This window comes from Theobroma cacao, chromosome 3, assembly GCF_053813885.1.
Source record: "Theobroma cacao isolate CCN51 chromosome 3, ASM5381388v1, whole genome shotgun sequence".
NCBI classification, from domain to species: domain Eukaryota; kingdom Viridiplantae; phylum Streptophyta; class Magnoliopsida; order Malvales; family Malvaceae; genus Theobroma; species Theobroma cacao.
Window position 1 is genome coordinate 46,730,862 of NC_142641.1, and position 18,903 is coordinate 46,749,764.

The following is an 18,903-nucleotide window of genomic DNA, read 5'->3' on the forward strand; positions in this document are numbered from 1 at the left end:
TTGCAAGCCCCAAAGAATCATACTCCTTTGCTCCATCCCTTCCTAAATAAGAGAATTGATTTTGTTATTATATTTTATATCATAAAATTTTTATTTTTTTGTAAGATTTAAGTTTAATGATTTGTATATTTACAATACAAAAAAAAGTTAAATGTCGAAAAAACAACAACAATTTTTCAAACATTGATAAGAATAAATAGACAAAAACAAAAGATTATTATTCTAATATTCTCCAACTCCACTGACGATGACAAATGCAGATTTCTGATCTTAATCCTTGAGCGAGTGGGCGTGGGTTCCCAATATAAAGAAAAAACCCCGCCCAGCAAAACTTTGGCAAATAACGATGTTATGACCCATTAAACTTTTTAAGTGTTTTCTCTCATTTTCTAGGACTCTAACATAAGAAGACTGAATCTACGACAGAAATTCCAATTAGCTATTCTCTTCCATCAACCAAACAACCGATTTGGTTACAAAGCTGTAGACAACATCTTCAGCTATAAGAAGCCTTGTGAGAAATCACAAGAAGAAATTTATCATTCATCGTTACTGCTCTCAGTGAGAACAACTACTTCCTCTTTCGTCTTCAGCTTCTTCCTAGGTCTTTTTTCAGTGCCTTGTTCTTCTTCCAACACATTATCATTTAGCTGCTCAGCAATACCATACTTCTTGACTTCTCCAAGAATTCTATCCCCATACTTCTCTGTCTTTAACTTTCCAATAATCATCTCCAACTGCAAAAAACAATAACAAAATACAAATATAATTATTGATTTTCTCTCTCTATGTCTATATTTGGAATCACTAGGGTTAAAACATACCAATAGAACCCTAGATTAAAGGTGCCACACATGATAACACAAACTAGGGTTTCATTCCAGTAATTGATTGTCAAGCATATGATATGCCAAGCACACAAGAGAAGAATTAGAAACTTTGAGACATGCCTCTTCGGTTGAACTTGGTTTTTTGGTACTTATGATGCTGATCTGTTGACCTGACAAGACAGAATGAGGGAATATTTCCCCATTGTGGGAAGAAGCAAGTTCCTTCCTCAGCTCATCTAGCTTAAACTCCAAACCAGATGTGACACCATGTTTAATTGATTTCCTGTAACTGTCCATAACCTTCGATCTGCCAGCAACCTCCATCTTAACAATTTTTTTCCCTGCACGCTCGATGATAAATCATTTGTGCCAATTTTAACATACTTTGGGGCAGGATGGAATTATGAGGGTTTAACTAACGAAATATGATTTATATATGGGCAAAAAGAGCAGCAAAGTAACATGGCTTGTTCTGACATGGACTTCTATGCAACAGTAGCAAGCGCAGAAGAGCATGTAGGAAAAACTATAGCCAGAAAATAAATGGCAGAAAATGAGCAGCATCCAATATTCCACCAACGTGAATTAACCTACACCTTGCAAAATTTGGTTTGCTGAGGTTCCTACTGTAATGTAAGCATTTGTAGCATAAGCTGTATGCTGAAAATCTTCCTTCTGCATAATGAAAGGGGGAAACAGAAGTAAAAACAAACTGACAAAAATCATAAAATTGCATGTAAAAGCAAAATCTTAACATTCAGAACCACTGCAGCACCCTAACGGGGTAAAAGCCCTACAGTACAAACAATCAGACAACAACAATTAATTATTGTAGCAATTGGCAAACTTGCTTCATGACATCAATGTTTTATTTACCATAAGGTCTTGTTTATTCCTATTCAATATTTCAATATCTAGAACACTGCTTATCCCACATTTACATCATTCATTTTGCACAATTTAAAGGTATAGTATTTATTCTCCTCTCTTATGCTAGTAGAATTATGATGTAAACATTTAAACCACTTGCTCATTTGTCAAAACTCAATGGCTGCAAGTTGAATAACAGGTACCCATCTATATCTTGTGGGAACTCAGACTTAAAAACAGTGATTGACTAGTTGAAAAAACTAATGAGCATTCCAGAGAAATATTCCTGCTATTGGTAGTGGCACCCATACAGCACATGATTTCCTAATGTAATTTAGCATGCATCAAAACTTTTACCTCCTGTTAATAATGAGCAATTTCAAGAGCGCAGTATGTTTCAAAAATACCTAATCAAGTTTATACAGCTCATGCAGAATTGTAAGGAATATTAAGTTTAAAAAATTGCTGATTGCCAACAAACATATCATTACAAAATTCTAAAATGGTCAGCAGCCAGATCAGATGCGTTTAATGATGAGGCAAATCTGACTTTCTAGATTCATGGTCCACAGGGTCAGTAATTCTTACCAAAACACGATCTAGTATAAGCTGTACTACAAGCTGTTCCAGTTCTTCCCTCTTTAGTTTTAAGTCTGGCGCATTCATAAAAATAAAAAATATATTCATGTAACTATAATATATGTGAACTGGAGAGAACTTACTTCATAATAATGCAAGAGAATGAGAGAAACACAACATTAATCTTGCAAACAAAACAAGCAGATTTGTGTAGCCAGCATGTTGAATATGGCATTAGAGATAACATTATTGAGGGTATATGTCCCAAATGCTACCCGACCAACAAGTTTAAGAAGTTTCAATATTGAAGCACAAGTCAATACAAGATTCTTAGGTAAGTACATTTTGAGAGTACTGTAAAGAGGCATAAATGCCTAACATTAACCACATTGCTCAAGCCATGATATCAGAGTTTTTCTTAATAACAACATAAAGGATATCTGTGTCTTAGGATTGGCATTACTTTCATGCACCAGGAGATAGAGGAACACTTACCACCACCCTAGTTCATACCTTACACTTTACCCCAGTGAACGTTATACCCCTACAAAAAAAAAAATCTGTTTTCCATCTTTATTCTCCTCTTATGTCTTATTAGATTGAAAAGAAAAGGTTTAGCATGCTACAAATATATACAGTAGAAATGCAAGGTAAGTACATGTCGGTGTCTATAATGGCGTATAGATATATCCTAACTATGCTTATTAGATATAGTTATAACAAGAGATGGATGAACCTAGTTGCTTCTGCTTATTTTTCACTCTGTCCACCAATTGCAGCATTGTCACTCTTTGATTGTTCTCTTGCATATCATGTACCAGAGAAATCATAAGTTTTGCTTGACCTGCAAAGAATGATCATATGAAGCAAAATATCCTTCATTGTACCACACAGAATAAATATTGCACAAACTAAAAATGAGCTTAACATATGGAAAGCATTCAGCACCATAAACAAAACAACCTTAAGCACTTCCTTCTTCTGAAGAAAAGAAAAGAGAAAAAAATAGACAAAAATGAAACTCAGAACAAGGGGAGTAAAAATATTCTCTTTTATGCATTGAAATATTAAATTATTAGTCCTAAGCCTCACCAATAATTGGCCCTCCTTTCTTCTTCCTCTCTACTTCTATCCCTATTGAAGCGCTAGTAATGACAGTGAGTGAATGTGTGTTAAAGGCTGAAGGCCGAAAAGCTGGTTTCAATGTGCAAGCTTTGATTACGGGTTCCTGAGAAAATTTATTATTAAGGATCAACATGAAACCTCAAATGACTACTGAGCTGAGTCAAGATTTAATTTAAGTTGTATCTTTGTTAGTTCTCATTTTAATAGAAGCAGGTATTGTGGTGTGTCCTGGGCTTATGTTTGTCTAGTGATATTATTGGGTATTTATAAATGGCCCAAGGGTATATTTGGCATCAACCTTACGTTCTTTGCCACATATATCATGTAGTTCTCTTATGCACCTATATATTACATAGACCATGTAGTTCCAATACATCATCAAGCACAATTTGCAACTTTTCAAAAGCATCATCTTTGTGAGGGTGTGACAGCCACGTCCCAGGTGTTATTGCTAAGAAACCCCAGGAGAGTTTCCCAGAGTTTTTCACTGCTCCATATTCTTTGTTTATTTCTTTATGAAAGCAAAACATAAAATATAGAAATCATTAGGAATGGGAGGGGGGATAAAAATGTAAAAGAAAGAGAAAAATCCATGTACCAAGAAGTAAATCAAATGAAAATTGACAGCTATAATGAATGTCTCTCTTTCATTTCCTTTCAATTTTCTGAAATGAAAAGTTTAGGCTTCATTTCAAACTATATCAGCATGTGGAATCCAACTAAGGAATTAGATAATAAGATCAGTAGCACTACCCCTGGACCAGAAAAGTCTAGGAAATCAATAATCCATTCAAGAGGCTAATCTGGAGACAGTTTTCTGCTCGAATAAAAAAACAAAAGAAAACACCATATTGAAATGTTTATGAAGACATATTAATGATTATAAATGTCAAAATATTTTACTTCCATAATATACATTTGCTTTTCAGCCTGCAACATTATAGTCAAGAAATAGACTTAGACTCGTTGTGTAGGGAACACAAATACTGTGCATTGTCAACTGTTTTTTTGACTCAGCCAGAGAAAATGAAAAGTGTCTGATAAATAAATGAGTTGAAAGAAAGGCAAAGAGAAGATTATTGAAAAATAAAGTTTAAACAATTAACAAATCACTTGTATGAATAGAAGTCAAAGAAACATACATGAAGCGTCCACTTCTTTAACCTCACTTGAGAATGCACAGCTGTCACACATCCCTGACATAACCCAAGATTATGATTACATCTAACCAAAATTGTCATAACAACAACAGCAAGTAAAAGCAAATGTAATACCATTGCACTCTTGTAATGGCTCTGCAAAATGCTGGAAAAAGGCACCTCGGCGACATTGTCTTTTAGACTACAATAAGAAGAAACTTTGGTAGTTCTCTTGAAATAAAGAATCTCACACATGCAGGTGACTAGTAATGTAACCAAATCCAAATGCAATAAGTACCAATTCTCAAACAAATGCAGGAAACAGTGCTAGCAACACTACGAGCCAATGAATACAATGATAGATATAGAGCATTGAATTCTTCCAAACCCTATAAAGCAAGAGGCTTTCAAGTTGGAGTCATCAAACATATTAGAAAATAGCTTTTTTTAAAATTTAGAGAAAGGGCGATTCAAACTCTACTCTTTTTGAGACGAAGATCATACACCAACCAATGAGTCAAATGCTCACATGCTAGCATGAAAAAAATAGTTATGTTGGTATCTTTGCCATTGTAAAGTAGGTTTTCCTTTTCATCTTTCCCCCATTAATTCCACCACATATAGCTTAAGGTTAAAAATTAACAGGAAGTCAGCAACAAAGAAGGGAAACTTCAACTAATATCAGTTATGTCTGCTCATCAGAATCATTCTTCCAGACAAGTTCCCTACAGTATAAAGAGCAAGCACTCCCATTGAGCCACTTCAGAAAGAATTATGACATAGGAGATCGAAAACCAATTATTTTACCTGACAATATCGTACTATGTCATAAAGGTTCTGCAATCCAGATTTCTCATAGAATACCATGGAACTCTGTTCGAATATAGAACATGATTAATATTATAAGAATGTCTAGAGCAAACATGACAGCGTAAAAAAAATGCCAACAAATTACCTGCCTAGGAACATCAGCTGGCCTAAAAAATATTAGGCACTCAGAAGGGAGTCCATCTCTGCCAGCTCGGCCACTTTCCTGCAGCTAAGTAAGTTAGAGAAGAAGAGAATGTAGGAAGGAAAGCGTTTACAGGGGAAGGGCCAAAAACCTGGTAATATGTTTCCATTGATTTACTCAGGCTGTGATGGATGACAAACCTGACTACAAGCAGCTACAGAGTATCAAATAATGAACCAGTATTAAATATAAGAAAAACTGGTATAAATGATATATATGATAGTGAATAACATACATATAATCATAATGAAAAGAAAGGTACACATTAAAGAAGAGGAAAAAAAGAGAGAGAGGAATGTCAACAAATGCTAACCTAAAGTTCCTAAATTTTATCTCCTAGAGTACAAAGGTATCAACTTTTGTTAGTTCCAGTATTAGTTTAATCTATAAAATATGGAGACTACCAAGACATAGGTTGTGGATGTTTCAGCAAGAAGGATTGCCAGAATATTATAATGGTGTCATATTCAATTAAGACATGCGTAAAAACTATAAAACATAACCTTTGCAAGCTAAACGACCATATCGATGTAAAGTGGGACGCCTAATGAAAAAATACCACCATTTTTCCTTCTCCCCTAAATACCATTTTGTATGCTTGAAACTATATCATATCTGAATTAGATGTAATGAGCACTTGAAAGACATTAGAATGGCTAACTATTTGTGCATGTACTATTCTAGAATCCCAGAATTTCATTTGGTTATTATTGTGAAGAGTAAGAACACTCTGGTGACCAGCTATCTATGTCAATTCAATTATATAGAGGGTCCCTCAATTTGATGTTTATCTAAACAAGAATTTTTTTATTTGAGTTTTCTTTAATATTCACAGCGAAGGTAGTGAAGGTTATGTAAGTTATTTTGAGTTTTGTTGGAAATGTCGACACCTATACTAAGAATGTAAAAGTGATTTTAAGACTTGTGCTTTTGTTTATAATTTGGGATTAAGTCCATGATGGTAGTTTCCTACTATAGATGCCCAATTTTAACTAACTATTATTTCTTTAAGTATTGTCTTACAGAATAAGAATAAGCGTCGATCAGCCATGTCACATAGGGAATGAAAGTAACTCAGAATGAGTGACAAGGTTCACGAGTTATTTTCACGTTTGGGATGCTCTAAAGAGTTTGGCTTGGTGGCTCAAATATGGAGATAGTTAAGAAGACTTCCACTTAACCTTTCCTTAAAGTACATGCGCTATACCTTTTTCTTTCTTTTTTAACAGTACACGTGACACATTGTTAAGTGTCACTACTTCACTACCCAAAATATATGCGCACTATCCAATTACGTACTTTTCCCATAACATCCAATAAGTGGTTCTTTAACGTGCTCTTCCCATAAGCTGTTCTTCTCATAGTGAACGTGCTCTTCCAATGACAAGCACTTTTTTTTCCATACAGAACGTGTTTTCCTAAAAACATTAACCAATTACGTGTTATTCTCATAACTTCCAACAAGTTGGTGCCCTTCCCCTAAGTCATTCTTCTCATAGTGGACATGCTTTTCCAATAACAAATATGTTCTTTCGTACAGAACATGTTCTCTTAAAAGTGTTCTCCTTCCACCAATTAATCTTAAGAGAGCACTCCTTTTTAGTACAAATCCAGAAGTTTGGCAATTACGCAAGGGACCAAAAAATCATCGGAGATTATTTTCAAAACTCTCTCTCAAAGCTCTTCCAAATTTTCTCTACTCAACTCTTTCCATCCACCATGCTCCATTGCTCTCTCCACCTATTCCTCGACTTCTTATTCCTCACCGCCTACCGCAAAAGCACTTACACTTCGAGGATTGTTTCAATCTTTCTCTTTGCTACCTCTAGGGCATTCTGTTTTACTTGTTGCAACACATCCTCTCTCCCTACCAAAAAAACCCCTTACACCAACCAAACGTAGCACGTCTCTATAAGATTAGGATTAGAGGAGCTCAATAAGTATGAAACTTTCAATAAAAACAAGTCATGCTCTTGGTGATTATGTAAAGCAAATAGCTTTGGGGATGAAGCCCAAGGCAGCCTAAGTGTGAAGCTTTGATCTTTTCTTCGTTCTTCAACAAAGACTTCTCAATTAACCACTTTCTTTTGCCACCATAGAACCTAAATGTTTCTTGAAATAAACCCCATTATATGTGCAGCAATGCATCCATAAATTAAATCCAAATATATCAAAGTATAGTTCACAGGGACTGAAATGAATATAAGAGACACTCAAATAAACAAAAATCTAAGTGTATATTTGAAACAAATGAATTCCAAATGGTTTTGTGGAATTCATTTGCAAATATATTATTTTCATTCTTTGGAATCAATAGAATTATTGATTTTAAACATGATCATTTAATTGTAAAAAATTTTTTTCTTAAAGGCATAAAAGACGTTTCAAATGAAATGCACTACAATTTCATGAGTTTGGAATGCACTATAACAATTCATTACAGCTTCATATGGTTATTTAAGGTTCTCAAAGGATCTACATCATTTCAGGTTTAAAGCAAGTCCACGGCCTTTGAACATGGTAATGTTGGGGAGATTTGGCTCTACTTGACACCCAATCAGTCTGATTGTGGATGAAAAGAACATACATGCTCTAGTGACAGACAAACTTGATTAAGGACAACTATCTTTTTTTTTTTTTCTTTTTATCTTTTTTCTCCCGGTCCAAGTCTACAAAGGTCTCAATAGACATGCAGATATTGTTCTTCTATACAGTCTTTTAGTCAATATCCTAGTGATGACAAAAAACAACATAAAACTGGGTGATTGGATAGGCCAGATTTGAAAACCTACACATGACTGGACCAGACAGATAAATCCATCAAGCATGTAATACTTGGTCAAGCGCCATCGCCATCTCTGAGCTTAGTCCCTGAAAATACATGTGGTGAGTCTCCTTTAACTTTTGATTGCCCTAATTCTAATTCCATTGCTAATGATCATGATGTTCCTATTGCTATCAGAAAAGGAGTTAGAGCTTGTACTAAACATCCTATTTCTAACTTCGTTTCCTATGATTCTTTGTCTCTTTCCTATAAAACCTTTGTATTGTCTGTTTCTTCCATTTCTATTCTACCGGGTTAGCAAAAAGCATATCATGATCCAAAATGGAAAGACGCAACGATTGAAGAGATGAATGCTTTGGCAAAAATTGAGACTTGGGAACTTGTTACTCCCCCATTAGGAAAGAAACCAATTGGATGCAAATGGGTGTTTACAGTGAAACATAAAAGAGATGGTTCAGTTGAATGGTACATGTTGACAGCTTATCAATTTATTTTATTGACTATATTCCAAATTTGTAGGAGTTAGTTTAGAGATATTATTTGTTTTCTCTATTTTCCTTTTTTTGTTGGATTATTTCCTGACTTCTTGTTCCCTAATTTCTGGTAATTTACCAGATTCCAAGACTTAATTTAGATAGGTTTTCTTGTATATAATTAGCACCTAGTTATTCCAATATGATATAAGAGAATTTTGTTTCATTCTCTACTTTCATGGTATCAGAGCTAAACCCAAAAAAACATGAACCTGCCAACTCCAGTGATTAGCGTGGGAATCAGAAAATGATAAAGCTTGGTGTGATCATTGTCAACGTCCATATCACACTAGAGAAACATGCTGGAAGATACATGAAAAACCAGCAAATTGGAAGGCAGGTAAACAAGGTGAACAAAGTAGAGGTTTTCAAGCTGTTGCAAAGGAAAACAAGGCTAGAGGATCAATTTTTAGCAAGGAACAGCTTGAACTACAAGCCCTTCTTGCCCAGCACCGAACTAGTGCACAAGTTCTAGCTGTACATCGTTCTATAGCCCAGAAAGGTACTTATCTCTCTGCCTTGAGTGCAAATTCTGAATCTAAAGGCCCTTGGATTATGGATGTGGGAGCTTCGAATCATATGACTGGATGCCACAGGTCGTTCTCTACCTATACCCCATGCTCGGGAAATTCCAAAATTCGTGTTGCTGATGGTGCTTTATCATCTGTTACTGGAAAAGGATTTGTAAATTTGGCTAATGACACTAAAATCTGTACTTCATGTCCTAAATTTAAAATGTAATTTAGTATCTATTAGCAAATTGACAAATGATTTGAATTGTGTGGCTAAGTTTTATCCATCATTTGGTGAGTTTCAGGATTTACTATCGGAGAGGACGATTGGCAATGCTAAGATGCATGACGGGCTGTACTACCTTGAGGATAATGGACAAGTGAATAAACAAGCTCTGGCTCTAAGTGGCGAATGAACTCCAGTTTCCAATAAGATTATGTTATGGCAAAATAGGTTAGGCCATCCTAGTTTTTCATATTTGAAAAACTTGTTTCCTTTTCTGTTCAAGAATAAAGATATCAATTCTTTTCGTTGTAAAACTTGTATATTTGCTAAACATACCCGTACTTCTTATCCAAATCAACCATACAAGTCATCTAAACCTTTTTCATTGATCCATAGTGATATTTGGGGTCCTTCAAGGGTGAATAATATTTCAGGAACCAAATGATTCATAACCTTTATTGATGACCATTCAAGAGCATGTTGGGTTTATCTTCTCAAAGAAAAATCAGATGCAGCCAACATTTTCCAACAATTCCATAAAATGATCCAAAACCAATTTGATACATCAATTCAAATTCTTCGAACAGATAATAATCGGGAATATTTCAAATTCAATTCTTGGCAATTACTTTACAGAAAATGGAACTTTCCACCAAAGTTCTTGTATCAAAACCCCACAACAAAATGGTATTGCTAAACGTAAAAATCGCCATCTATTGGAGACTGCACGTGCACTTATGTTCACAACTCATGTTCCTAAACAGTTTTGGGGTGAGGCAGTCCTAACTGCATCATACTTGATCAACAGACTTCCATCCCGAGTCCTCTGATTTAAAACTCCTTTGAGTATCTTACTGGAAACCTACCCTCAAACTCAATTATTCACCTCCTTGTCTCCAAAAGTCTTTGGTTGCACTTCCTTCGTACATAATACCAGTCCTACCCATGAAAAATTAGATCCTAAAGCTATAAAATGTATTTTTGTTGGATATTCTCCTAGTCAAAAAGAGTACAAATGCTACTGTCCAACCACAAAAAGAATGTTTGTTTCCTTAGATGTCTCTTTCCTTGAAGATCAACATTTCTACCCAAATCCTACTCTTCAGGGGAAGATACTAGGAGAAGAGAAGCTTTCGGATTGTCTTATTCCTCTTCCTGTAATTGCTGACATACCTGAAACACCACCAGGAAATAAAGATCTTCCAATTATGTCATCAACAGATTTTGGCTTGGAAATAGGGGAAGATCCAAATGGGCTTAGTCAACAACAATCAGAGCTTCGTGTTTATTCATGAAGAAACAAAAAGCCTCAAGAAGTGCAAGCTTTCACTCATCAACCGTGTTGCCAAGAGTCCAATCCACAAGTAAATGCTGAAACTGAAACTGAAATTATTGGTGCTAGTGATACTTCTAATTTGCCTCAACTGGAGACTCAACCTAGTGAGTTGGACATTCCAATGGCTCTCAGGAAAGGGGTTAGAACATGCACTCAACATTCTATTTCTAATTACTTATATTACAGCCAACAATCAAAAGCATTCCGAGCTTTGATAGAAAAGATTGAAAGGGATGAGATTCCAAAAAATGTTCAAGAAGCTTTTGAAAAGCCAGAATGGAGGGCTGCTGTACTTGAAGAAATGAAAGCCCTAAAAAGGAATGGAACTTGGGATGTAGTAGAGTTACCTGAGGGTAAGAGTTCTGTAGGGTGTACATGGGTGTTTTCCATTTAGTACAAGTCAGATGGTGAAATAGAGACACAAGGCTCGTCTAGTTGCCAAAGGATTCACTCAAGTTTTTGGGTGGATTACACAGAAACGTTTGCTTCAGTTGCAAAGTTAAACACTATAAGGGTGCTACTATCACTAGCATCTACTCTTGATTGGGCACTACATCAAATGGATGTAAAAAATGCCTTTCTCAACGGAGAGCTTGATGAGGAGGTTTACATGGATTTGCCTCCAGGTTTTGAAGGGGTAATTGGTAACAAAAAAGTATGTAGATTGAAGAAGTCACTATATGAATTAAAACAATCACCGAGAGCTTGGTTTGACCGTTTTGCAAAAACTATAAAGAAGTATGGTTACCAACAGGGACAAACTGATCATACTTTTTTTTTCAAGCATTCACAAGATGGAAAGAAAACTATCTTGATTGTGTATATGGATGATATTATTTTAACCGGAGATGATACAGAAGAAATGGAGAGGCTTAAGAAAACTCTTAGGAGTGAATTTGAAATCAAAGGCCTTGGGCAACTAAGATCTTTCTTAGAGATGGAAGTGGCAAGAAGCAAGAAAGGTATTATTATCTCTCAAAGAAAATATACATTAGATCTCTTGAAAGAGACAAGGATGCTTGGTTGCAAGCCAGCTGAAACACCGATAGTTAAGAACATGAAGCTTGGAAGAACAAGGAGTGGAATTCCAGTAGATAGGGGGAGATATCAACGTCTAGTGGGAAGATTGATTTACTTATCTCACACAAGACCAGATATTGCATTTGCTGTAAGTGTAGTGAGCCAGTATATGCATTCTCCGAGTGAAGAACAACTTGAGGTAGTCAACTGAATCTTGCGGTATCTAAAATCTACACCCGGTAAAGGCTTGTTCTTCAAGAAAAATGAGCTAAGTAGTGTGGGAGGCATTTACTGATGCAGATTGGGCAGGTTCAGTTGAGGACAGGAGGTCTACATCTGGTTATTGTACAAAGGTTTAGGGGAACCTGGTTTCTTGGAAAAGCAAGAAGCAACCAGTTGTAGCTCGCAGCAGTGCAAAAGCAGAATTTAGAGCCCTTGCACAAGGAACCTGTGACCTGATTTGGTTAAAGAGGCTAATGGAAGAACTGAAAGTGTCTAGTATTGGACCTATGAAGCTATATTGTGACAATAAAGCCGCAATAAGTATTGCACATAATCCGGTTCATCATGACCGAACAAAGCATGTGGAGATAGATCGGCATTTTATCAAAGAAAAAATAGATGGAGTGATTTGCATGACCTATGTGCCTACCAAACAACAAATAGCTGATGTTCTAACAAAAGGGCTGCCTAGACCGAGTTTTGAAGTGCTAGTAGACAAGCTGGGAATGACCAACATCTATTCACCAGCTTGAGGAGGAGTGTTGACAGCTTATCAATTTATTTTATTGACTATATTCCAGATTTGTAGGAGTTAGTTTAGGGATATTATTTGTTTTCTCTATTTTCTTTTTTTTACTGGATTATTTCTTGATTTCTTGTTCCCCAATTTCTGGTAATTTGCCAAATTCCAAGACTTAATTTAGATAGGTTTTCTTGTATATAATTAGCACCTAGTTATTCCAATACGATATAAAAGAATTTTGTTTCATTCTCTGTTTTCAGTACAAAGCTAAACTAGTGGCAAAAGGCTTCACCCAGGCCTATGAGGTGGACTATCAAGAAACTTTTGCTCCTGTTGCAAAAATGCATACTATCAAAATCATGTTATCATGTGCAACTAACCTTGATTGGGACCTACGATAGTTTGATGTCAAGAATGCCTTCTTACATGGAAACTTGGAGGAAGAGGTGTATGTGGAATTTCCTTTAGGATTCGATGATAAGAAGACTACAGGGAACGTTTATAGATTAAAGAAGGAATTATATGGTTTGAAACAGTCACCCAAGGTATGGTTCAATAAGTTCAGCGAGGCGATGATCTCATTTGGATATCATCAAAGCAATGTTGATCATACCTTGTTTATTAAACACTGAAATGGTAAGATCACGTATTGTTTATGTCAATGATATAGTCATGACTGGGGATGATAAAGAAAAGATTACCCGACTCAGAAAACTTTAAGCTCAGGAGTTTGAGATTAAGGGCTCGGGTAAGTTGCAATATTTCCTTGGAATGGAGGTTACCAAATCTGATAAGGGAATCTTTATTTTTTAAAAAATATATATTTTGGATCTCCTTAAAGAAATCGGTATGTTGGGATGTAAACCTCCAAACTCTCCTATTGAAGCTAATCACAAATTACAAGCAATGGCTGGTGAGTAAGTTGATTTAGGCTGACATAAGAGGTTGGTTGAGAGATTGATTCACCTCTCTCACACCAGACCAGACATAGTCTATGCCGTAAGTTTGGTAAGTCAATATATGCATGACCCTCTGGATTCTCCTCTAAAGGTTGTTTTTCGCATTTTAAGGTCTCTGAAATCTGCACCTGGAAAAAGATTGCTCTTCTCTAAACATAGTCACCTACAGATAAAAGCTTTTACAAATGCAGATTGGGCTAGATCTCCTAACGATAAGAGGCCAACATCTAGTTATTGCACATTTATAGGAGGAAATTTAGTTACTTGAAGGAGCAAAAAACATAATGTGGTAGCTCAGTCAAGTACAAAAGCAGAATATAGAGCTAAGGCACAGGGTGTTTTTGAATTACTATGGCCGCAGAAAGTGATGGAAAAATTGCAATTGTCAGAAGGCAAACGTCCATCCATCCTTGTTCTATGATAAAAAAGCTACTATGAGTATATCTCACAATCCAGTTCAACATGATCGAAGAAAACATATAGAGATTGACCGGCATTTAACATATGGTTTTTTAAATGTTTCTCATATGTCCTTAGAAAAACAACTAGCTGATGTGTTTACTAAAGGACTTAGCAGCAAACCATTTCATACTTTAGTTTGCAAGTTGGGCATGTGTGACATCTATACACCAACTTGAGGGGGAGTGTTGGCTGGTGTTTGGTAGACCTTTTAGGAATAATTATTGTATTTTGTGTCTGATTATTAGGGCCTAATATTGTGTTTTCTATATTTATGATAACTTCCTATTTTAGGGCTGTTTTAGGGTTAACATGTATATATATAGGCTGCTATAAATAATATTTTTCATAACAGAGAATAAAAACTCTCTTTTTCCCTCTCAACAGTAAGTCATTCTTACCATCGGGTTTGTTGATTCCCATGCCAAATGCAACCTGGCAAACAAGAGGTGGTATAACAACTGAAAACTGAGAAACAAGAACGATATCTCAAAAAGTTGATGATAGACTTACTGTACCAACAATGACCTGCAATTTGTTTTTGCTCCATCTGCATCATGGAACACATATAGTGGGGTGAACAAAAACATAGACTCTGCTAGATATTGAATCACTGCAACTGTAAAACTTTATGTTCATCCCTTATCCAAGCCTTTCTCTCTCTAAAACTTTATCTCCTTTAATTTCAAAAACTACTCCCTAAAAACTCTTGATCAATTTCATGCAAAACGCAAGTTTTGTAAGACTCAATTATTTTGAAAAAGGTATGGACGCAGGTGTAATGATTGTTTGCTTGCAGATTTATAGACTTGTGAAGGTGATAGGTAATTGTTGAATCTTGAATTTGTAGATAGTGATGGATGGTTAGTGATGGCGGTGGATGGCCCTTGTCTTTAAATTGTTGCTAGGGGTTTTTATTTTTTGTGTGGGCATCTTGCAATATTTGGATAGGAGTAAAATGGGTCTAGAGTGAGTTAGCCATAGTTATTAGAAAGATAGTTTTAGTGGTTCAGAGAGAACAAGAGAAGTTTTCTGGAAATTGAAGAAGGGACAAAGAACAAAAGAAAAAAAGAAAGAAAGAAAACCATGTGGCCAACTAAAAGAACAAAGAAAATAACATTGTTAATTTAAGAATACATAATAAAAGTCAGCGGTAAATTGTCCTTATTTTTTACTCAAGGGGAAAATTTCATTTGTCTCTAACCATAGTATATGTTTCTGTAATTTTCCCTTTATTCTAAAATGAACTCTATTAATTAATAAAATATAGAAATTAGTATAGAAATTTTTTTTATAACATTAGAATGACATAATCAATATTTTAATATAAAAATTAATATATTTATCAGGAACCCTATTAATTAACAAATATGTAAAAAATTAGTATACAAATTTACTTTAATAACATTAAAAATTGCATAACTGATATTTAAATATAAAAGTAAATGGGCAATATAGTCATCACAAAAGTTTCACACCTCTTAATATGCATATATTTAAAATTATAAAATTTATACTGTAGTAATTCATCAATAGAATATATTTGGTGCAGAACTAGTAAGGAAAAAAATAGTTTACTTGAGAATGAGATGCTTTGACAAATGCAAGATTACTCTTAGAAGTTAAGAACAGTTGATCTTACTTCATGTGAACTTTCTCACGAGCATTTACATCCATGTCTGCATGGTAATAACCAGCTGATATTCCTCTCTCACATAACTCACTTGCAACCTACAGCTCTTGGCAGAGGGAAAAGTACATATATAATTATTGTAAATCTAAAAACTAGATACTGAACTTATACATAAGACATGACAACAAACACTTCTTAATGTATGCTATATCACGGCTAGAGCATCTAACATAGTCCAGTGATTACAAAAGTCTTTGAATTAAACTGGGCAGACGAGTCATATGCCCATTTCGGGGACTCCTATGTACATATATCACTTGCCCCCACCAAGCAAAATATGCAGTATGACAAGGAGAATTACATGCCAACAGGTAGTACATAAAATATAAAAGCAAATAAGTTGAGAAACATATTTTGGTACATATGAAGGCATGATGCCAAGAACACTCTATTAGCAACACAGAGGTAAATGTTTCAATGCATCTGTCCGATGTTGACTTGGAACTAAATAAGTATAACTTCTGTACCTAGGAATAGGCTATTAACCATTACTAACAATGAAGATAAGAATAATCAAGTCAAGAGACAACTTCCAATTAAGGTGCCCCTAGAAAGAGAACAATAAAGAAACGGTAAAAAACATGAAGATGTTCTTTTGTGTATCTGTGTGTGTGTGGCCACACATGTGTCAAAAAGCACAGACCTGTTCACACTCCTTTCTGGAAAAGCAATAAACTATGCCAGATTCATTATTTGGATAAGATTCCTTTATATATTCAGTGATTTCATCAATAACCACTTTTCCAACAGATGACTTTTCTCGAACCTGCAATTTGAGGAAATTTTATTTATCTAATAACTAAGTTCAGATGAAAACTCTTAACGATAAAATGGAAATAACTACTAACTTTACCATATAAAACAGATTTGGCCGGTTGACAGTGCTGACAAACTTTAAGCATTTTGGAACACGCAGCATCTCCATCAGATCATTCTGGACTTTCAGTGTAGCAGTTGCCTGCAAAATATATCTTAAGAATAAGGTCATACATTTAGCTCAAAAATTGCAGCTAAGAACACAGTGAATATTGCAATAGCATGCAGACATTAAGGGACAAGGAACCACATACTGTCAAAGCCACTACAGGTACATTTGGAAACTGAGTTTTGAGTATACCAAGATTTTTGTAGTCAGGGCGAAAATCATGACCCCATTGACTACAGCAATGAGCCTCCTGTAAATAACCCAGAAAAAAGTACCATATGGTCATGCAAACTATTCAATTGAACTTAAATCATCAAGACAAAACAATAATAACAATACATTTATATTGTTAAGTATATTTACCTTGGGGTTACTAATATTAGAGTTAAGTTGTCTGAAACTTGCAGCTGTCTATCAAATTATGCTCACTATATAGTACAACTAATGGTGCAACACATTTTGGAAGAAGCACAGTAGATCTTATATATATCAAATCTAGAGTGTCTAATACATTAAGATATAAAAACATCGCAAGGTAGAATGTTCATAAGTTCATAACCTCCAGCTACTTCCTACCATTATGGAAAAGGTAAAGGTTCAAATCTAGAAGAAACTAAAAAACTACCAATTTCAGGTGTTTTTAATAGGTCTCACAGCTCTAAATATCCAATATTTAAAAATTAAAACTAAATCCATAACAATTGATAATAAGGGAATCATGAATGATTTTTAAAAGAAACGTGTGGACAAGCCTGAATAAGAAATAAAAATAAGCAAAAGAACTAATGAACAAAGATACATGCATGAAAATGAAGAGCAAAGAAGATGCAGGAAAAAGAAGACTGACATCAATAGAAATAAGAGAGAGACGAGCAGCGTGGTAGCATTTTTCAAGCTTGGACATAAATCTCTTGCTCTTGGAAATTTTCTCAGGTGTGACATACAGCAATTTGATGTCTCCTTCGCCTTTCTCCAAGGCTTTGTATATGAACTTCTCATCTTCCTTATTTGTAGTAGATGTGAGCATGAATGCTGGAATGCCTGAGGCAGTCAAACCCATTACCTGAATTGAGATTATTAACTGCCGTCAAATTTTGGTATAAAAGATGGAACAACACAGTATGCAAAGCCATACTATTTTATAAAGAGCGAGAGAGAGAAAGACCTGATCTTGAATTAAAGAAAGCAAAGGACTGACAACAAGAGCAATTCCTTGACGAAGGATCGCGGGAAGCTGGTAGCAAAGGCTCTTGCCACCACCTGCAGCCATAATCACCAGAACATCTCTTCCACTCATCACTGCATTTATGATCTACAAAGCATTAATTTAATTAGTAAGAAAATTAAATCCTCATTTTCAGACAAACCTAGGGCGTTTTCCTTCCTGATGTATAAATGGATTATGGAGTCATACCATACCCAAAAAGACAGAGAGGGTGTTCAAGCATAATGGAGTGAGGTAACCTACCTCTCGCTGATTTGGACGATATGAAGAAATGCCGAAAACATTGAACCTAATATCATCGGCTCGAGAATCCCAGTCAAATGGTCCTGACCAGTCTTCCACTTGCACGGTGGTTCGAGCGGAGTCATGTTTTACAGCTACAGGGCATGTTTCCAGCAAAGCTGTCAGTTCCGATTGCCTCTCATACAACGTCTCTTGCCTCTCCAGCAAAGCGCTTATCTGGTCTGGAGGAATATTACAATACAGTCAATACATCAATTAATCAACATACTCATCCATATTTCCATAAACAAAGACATATTAATTCCTCTGGCGAAAATTAATTAATGATCACCTTCAACGTCTTGAATCTCAACCTCAACGTCTTGCAGCTCCTCCGCTATCTCCTCTGCTTCCATTCTTCAGTTCGACAAAATAGAAATTGGTTTCCAAAGACAAGCGTTCTAATATAAAACACATATATCCTATAAATTAATAATCTCGATATAACAAAATTATATAAATTAATAAACTTTTGATTAATTGCGTTTTTATAAATTAATATCTCCTTAAATCACATGTCTAACATTTTTTTAATACATTAACATTTCATCCGTATGTATTGATTTCTTCATTCTTTTGAAATGAGAAATTTTTAAGGTGGTTTTATAAATGTTTTTACTTAACTTAAAAAAATATATTAATTGAATA

The 18,903-nt window shown here is 35.2% G+C and overlaps 1 protein-coding gene across 4 annotated transcripts; it reads right to left on the bottom strand.

Moving 5' to 3' along the window:
* Window positions 1–199: 199 nt before the first annotated feature.
* On the bottom strand, window positions 200–18,689 carry RECQL2 (RECQ helicase L2). 4 transcript variants are annotated; one of them, XM_007040877.3, is made up of 20 exons: window positions 18,548–18,689; window positions 18,217–18,437; window positions 17,914–18,060; window positions 17,596–17,811; window positions 16,894–16,998; window positions 16,677–16,781; window positions 16,467–16,589; window positions 15,773–15,861; window positions 14,644–14,680; window positions 14,532–14,565; window positions 5,647–5,699; window positions 5,499–5,576; window positions 5,351–5,416; window positions 4,679–4,745; window positions 4,547–4,600; window positions 3,016–3,123; window positions 2,289–2,353; window positions 1,427–1,505; window positions 951–1,171; window positions 200–737 (listed from the first exon to the last, which is right to left on the bottom strand). In XM_007040877.3, exons 1-20 carry the CDS (start codon window positions 18,609–18,611, stop codon window positions 540–542), a joined length of 2,130 nt encoding a protein of 709 aa, XP_007040939.3. In that variant the 5' UTR covers window positions 18,612–18,689; the 3' UTR covers window positions 200–539. The 4 variants fall into 4 exon arrangements, 3 of the variants coding, with proteins under 3 accessions (XP_007040939.3, XP_017973400.2, XP_017973401.2); XR_001927193.2 differs by having other exon boundaries at window positions 582–737; window positions 825–1,171; XM_018117911.2 differs by lacking the exon at window positions 18,548–18,689 and having other exon boundaries at window positions 17,914–18,047; window positions 18,217–18,358.
* Between the last annotated feature and the right edge of the window lie 214 nt (window positions 18,690–18,903).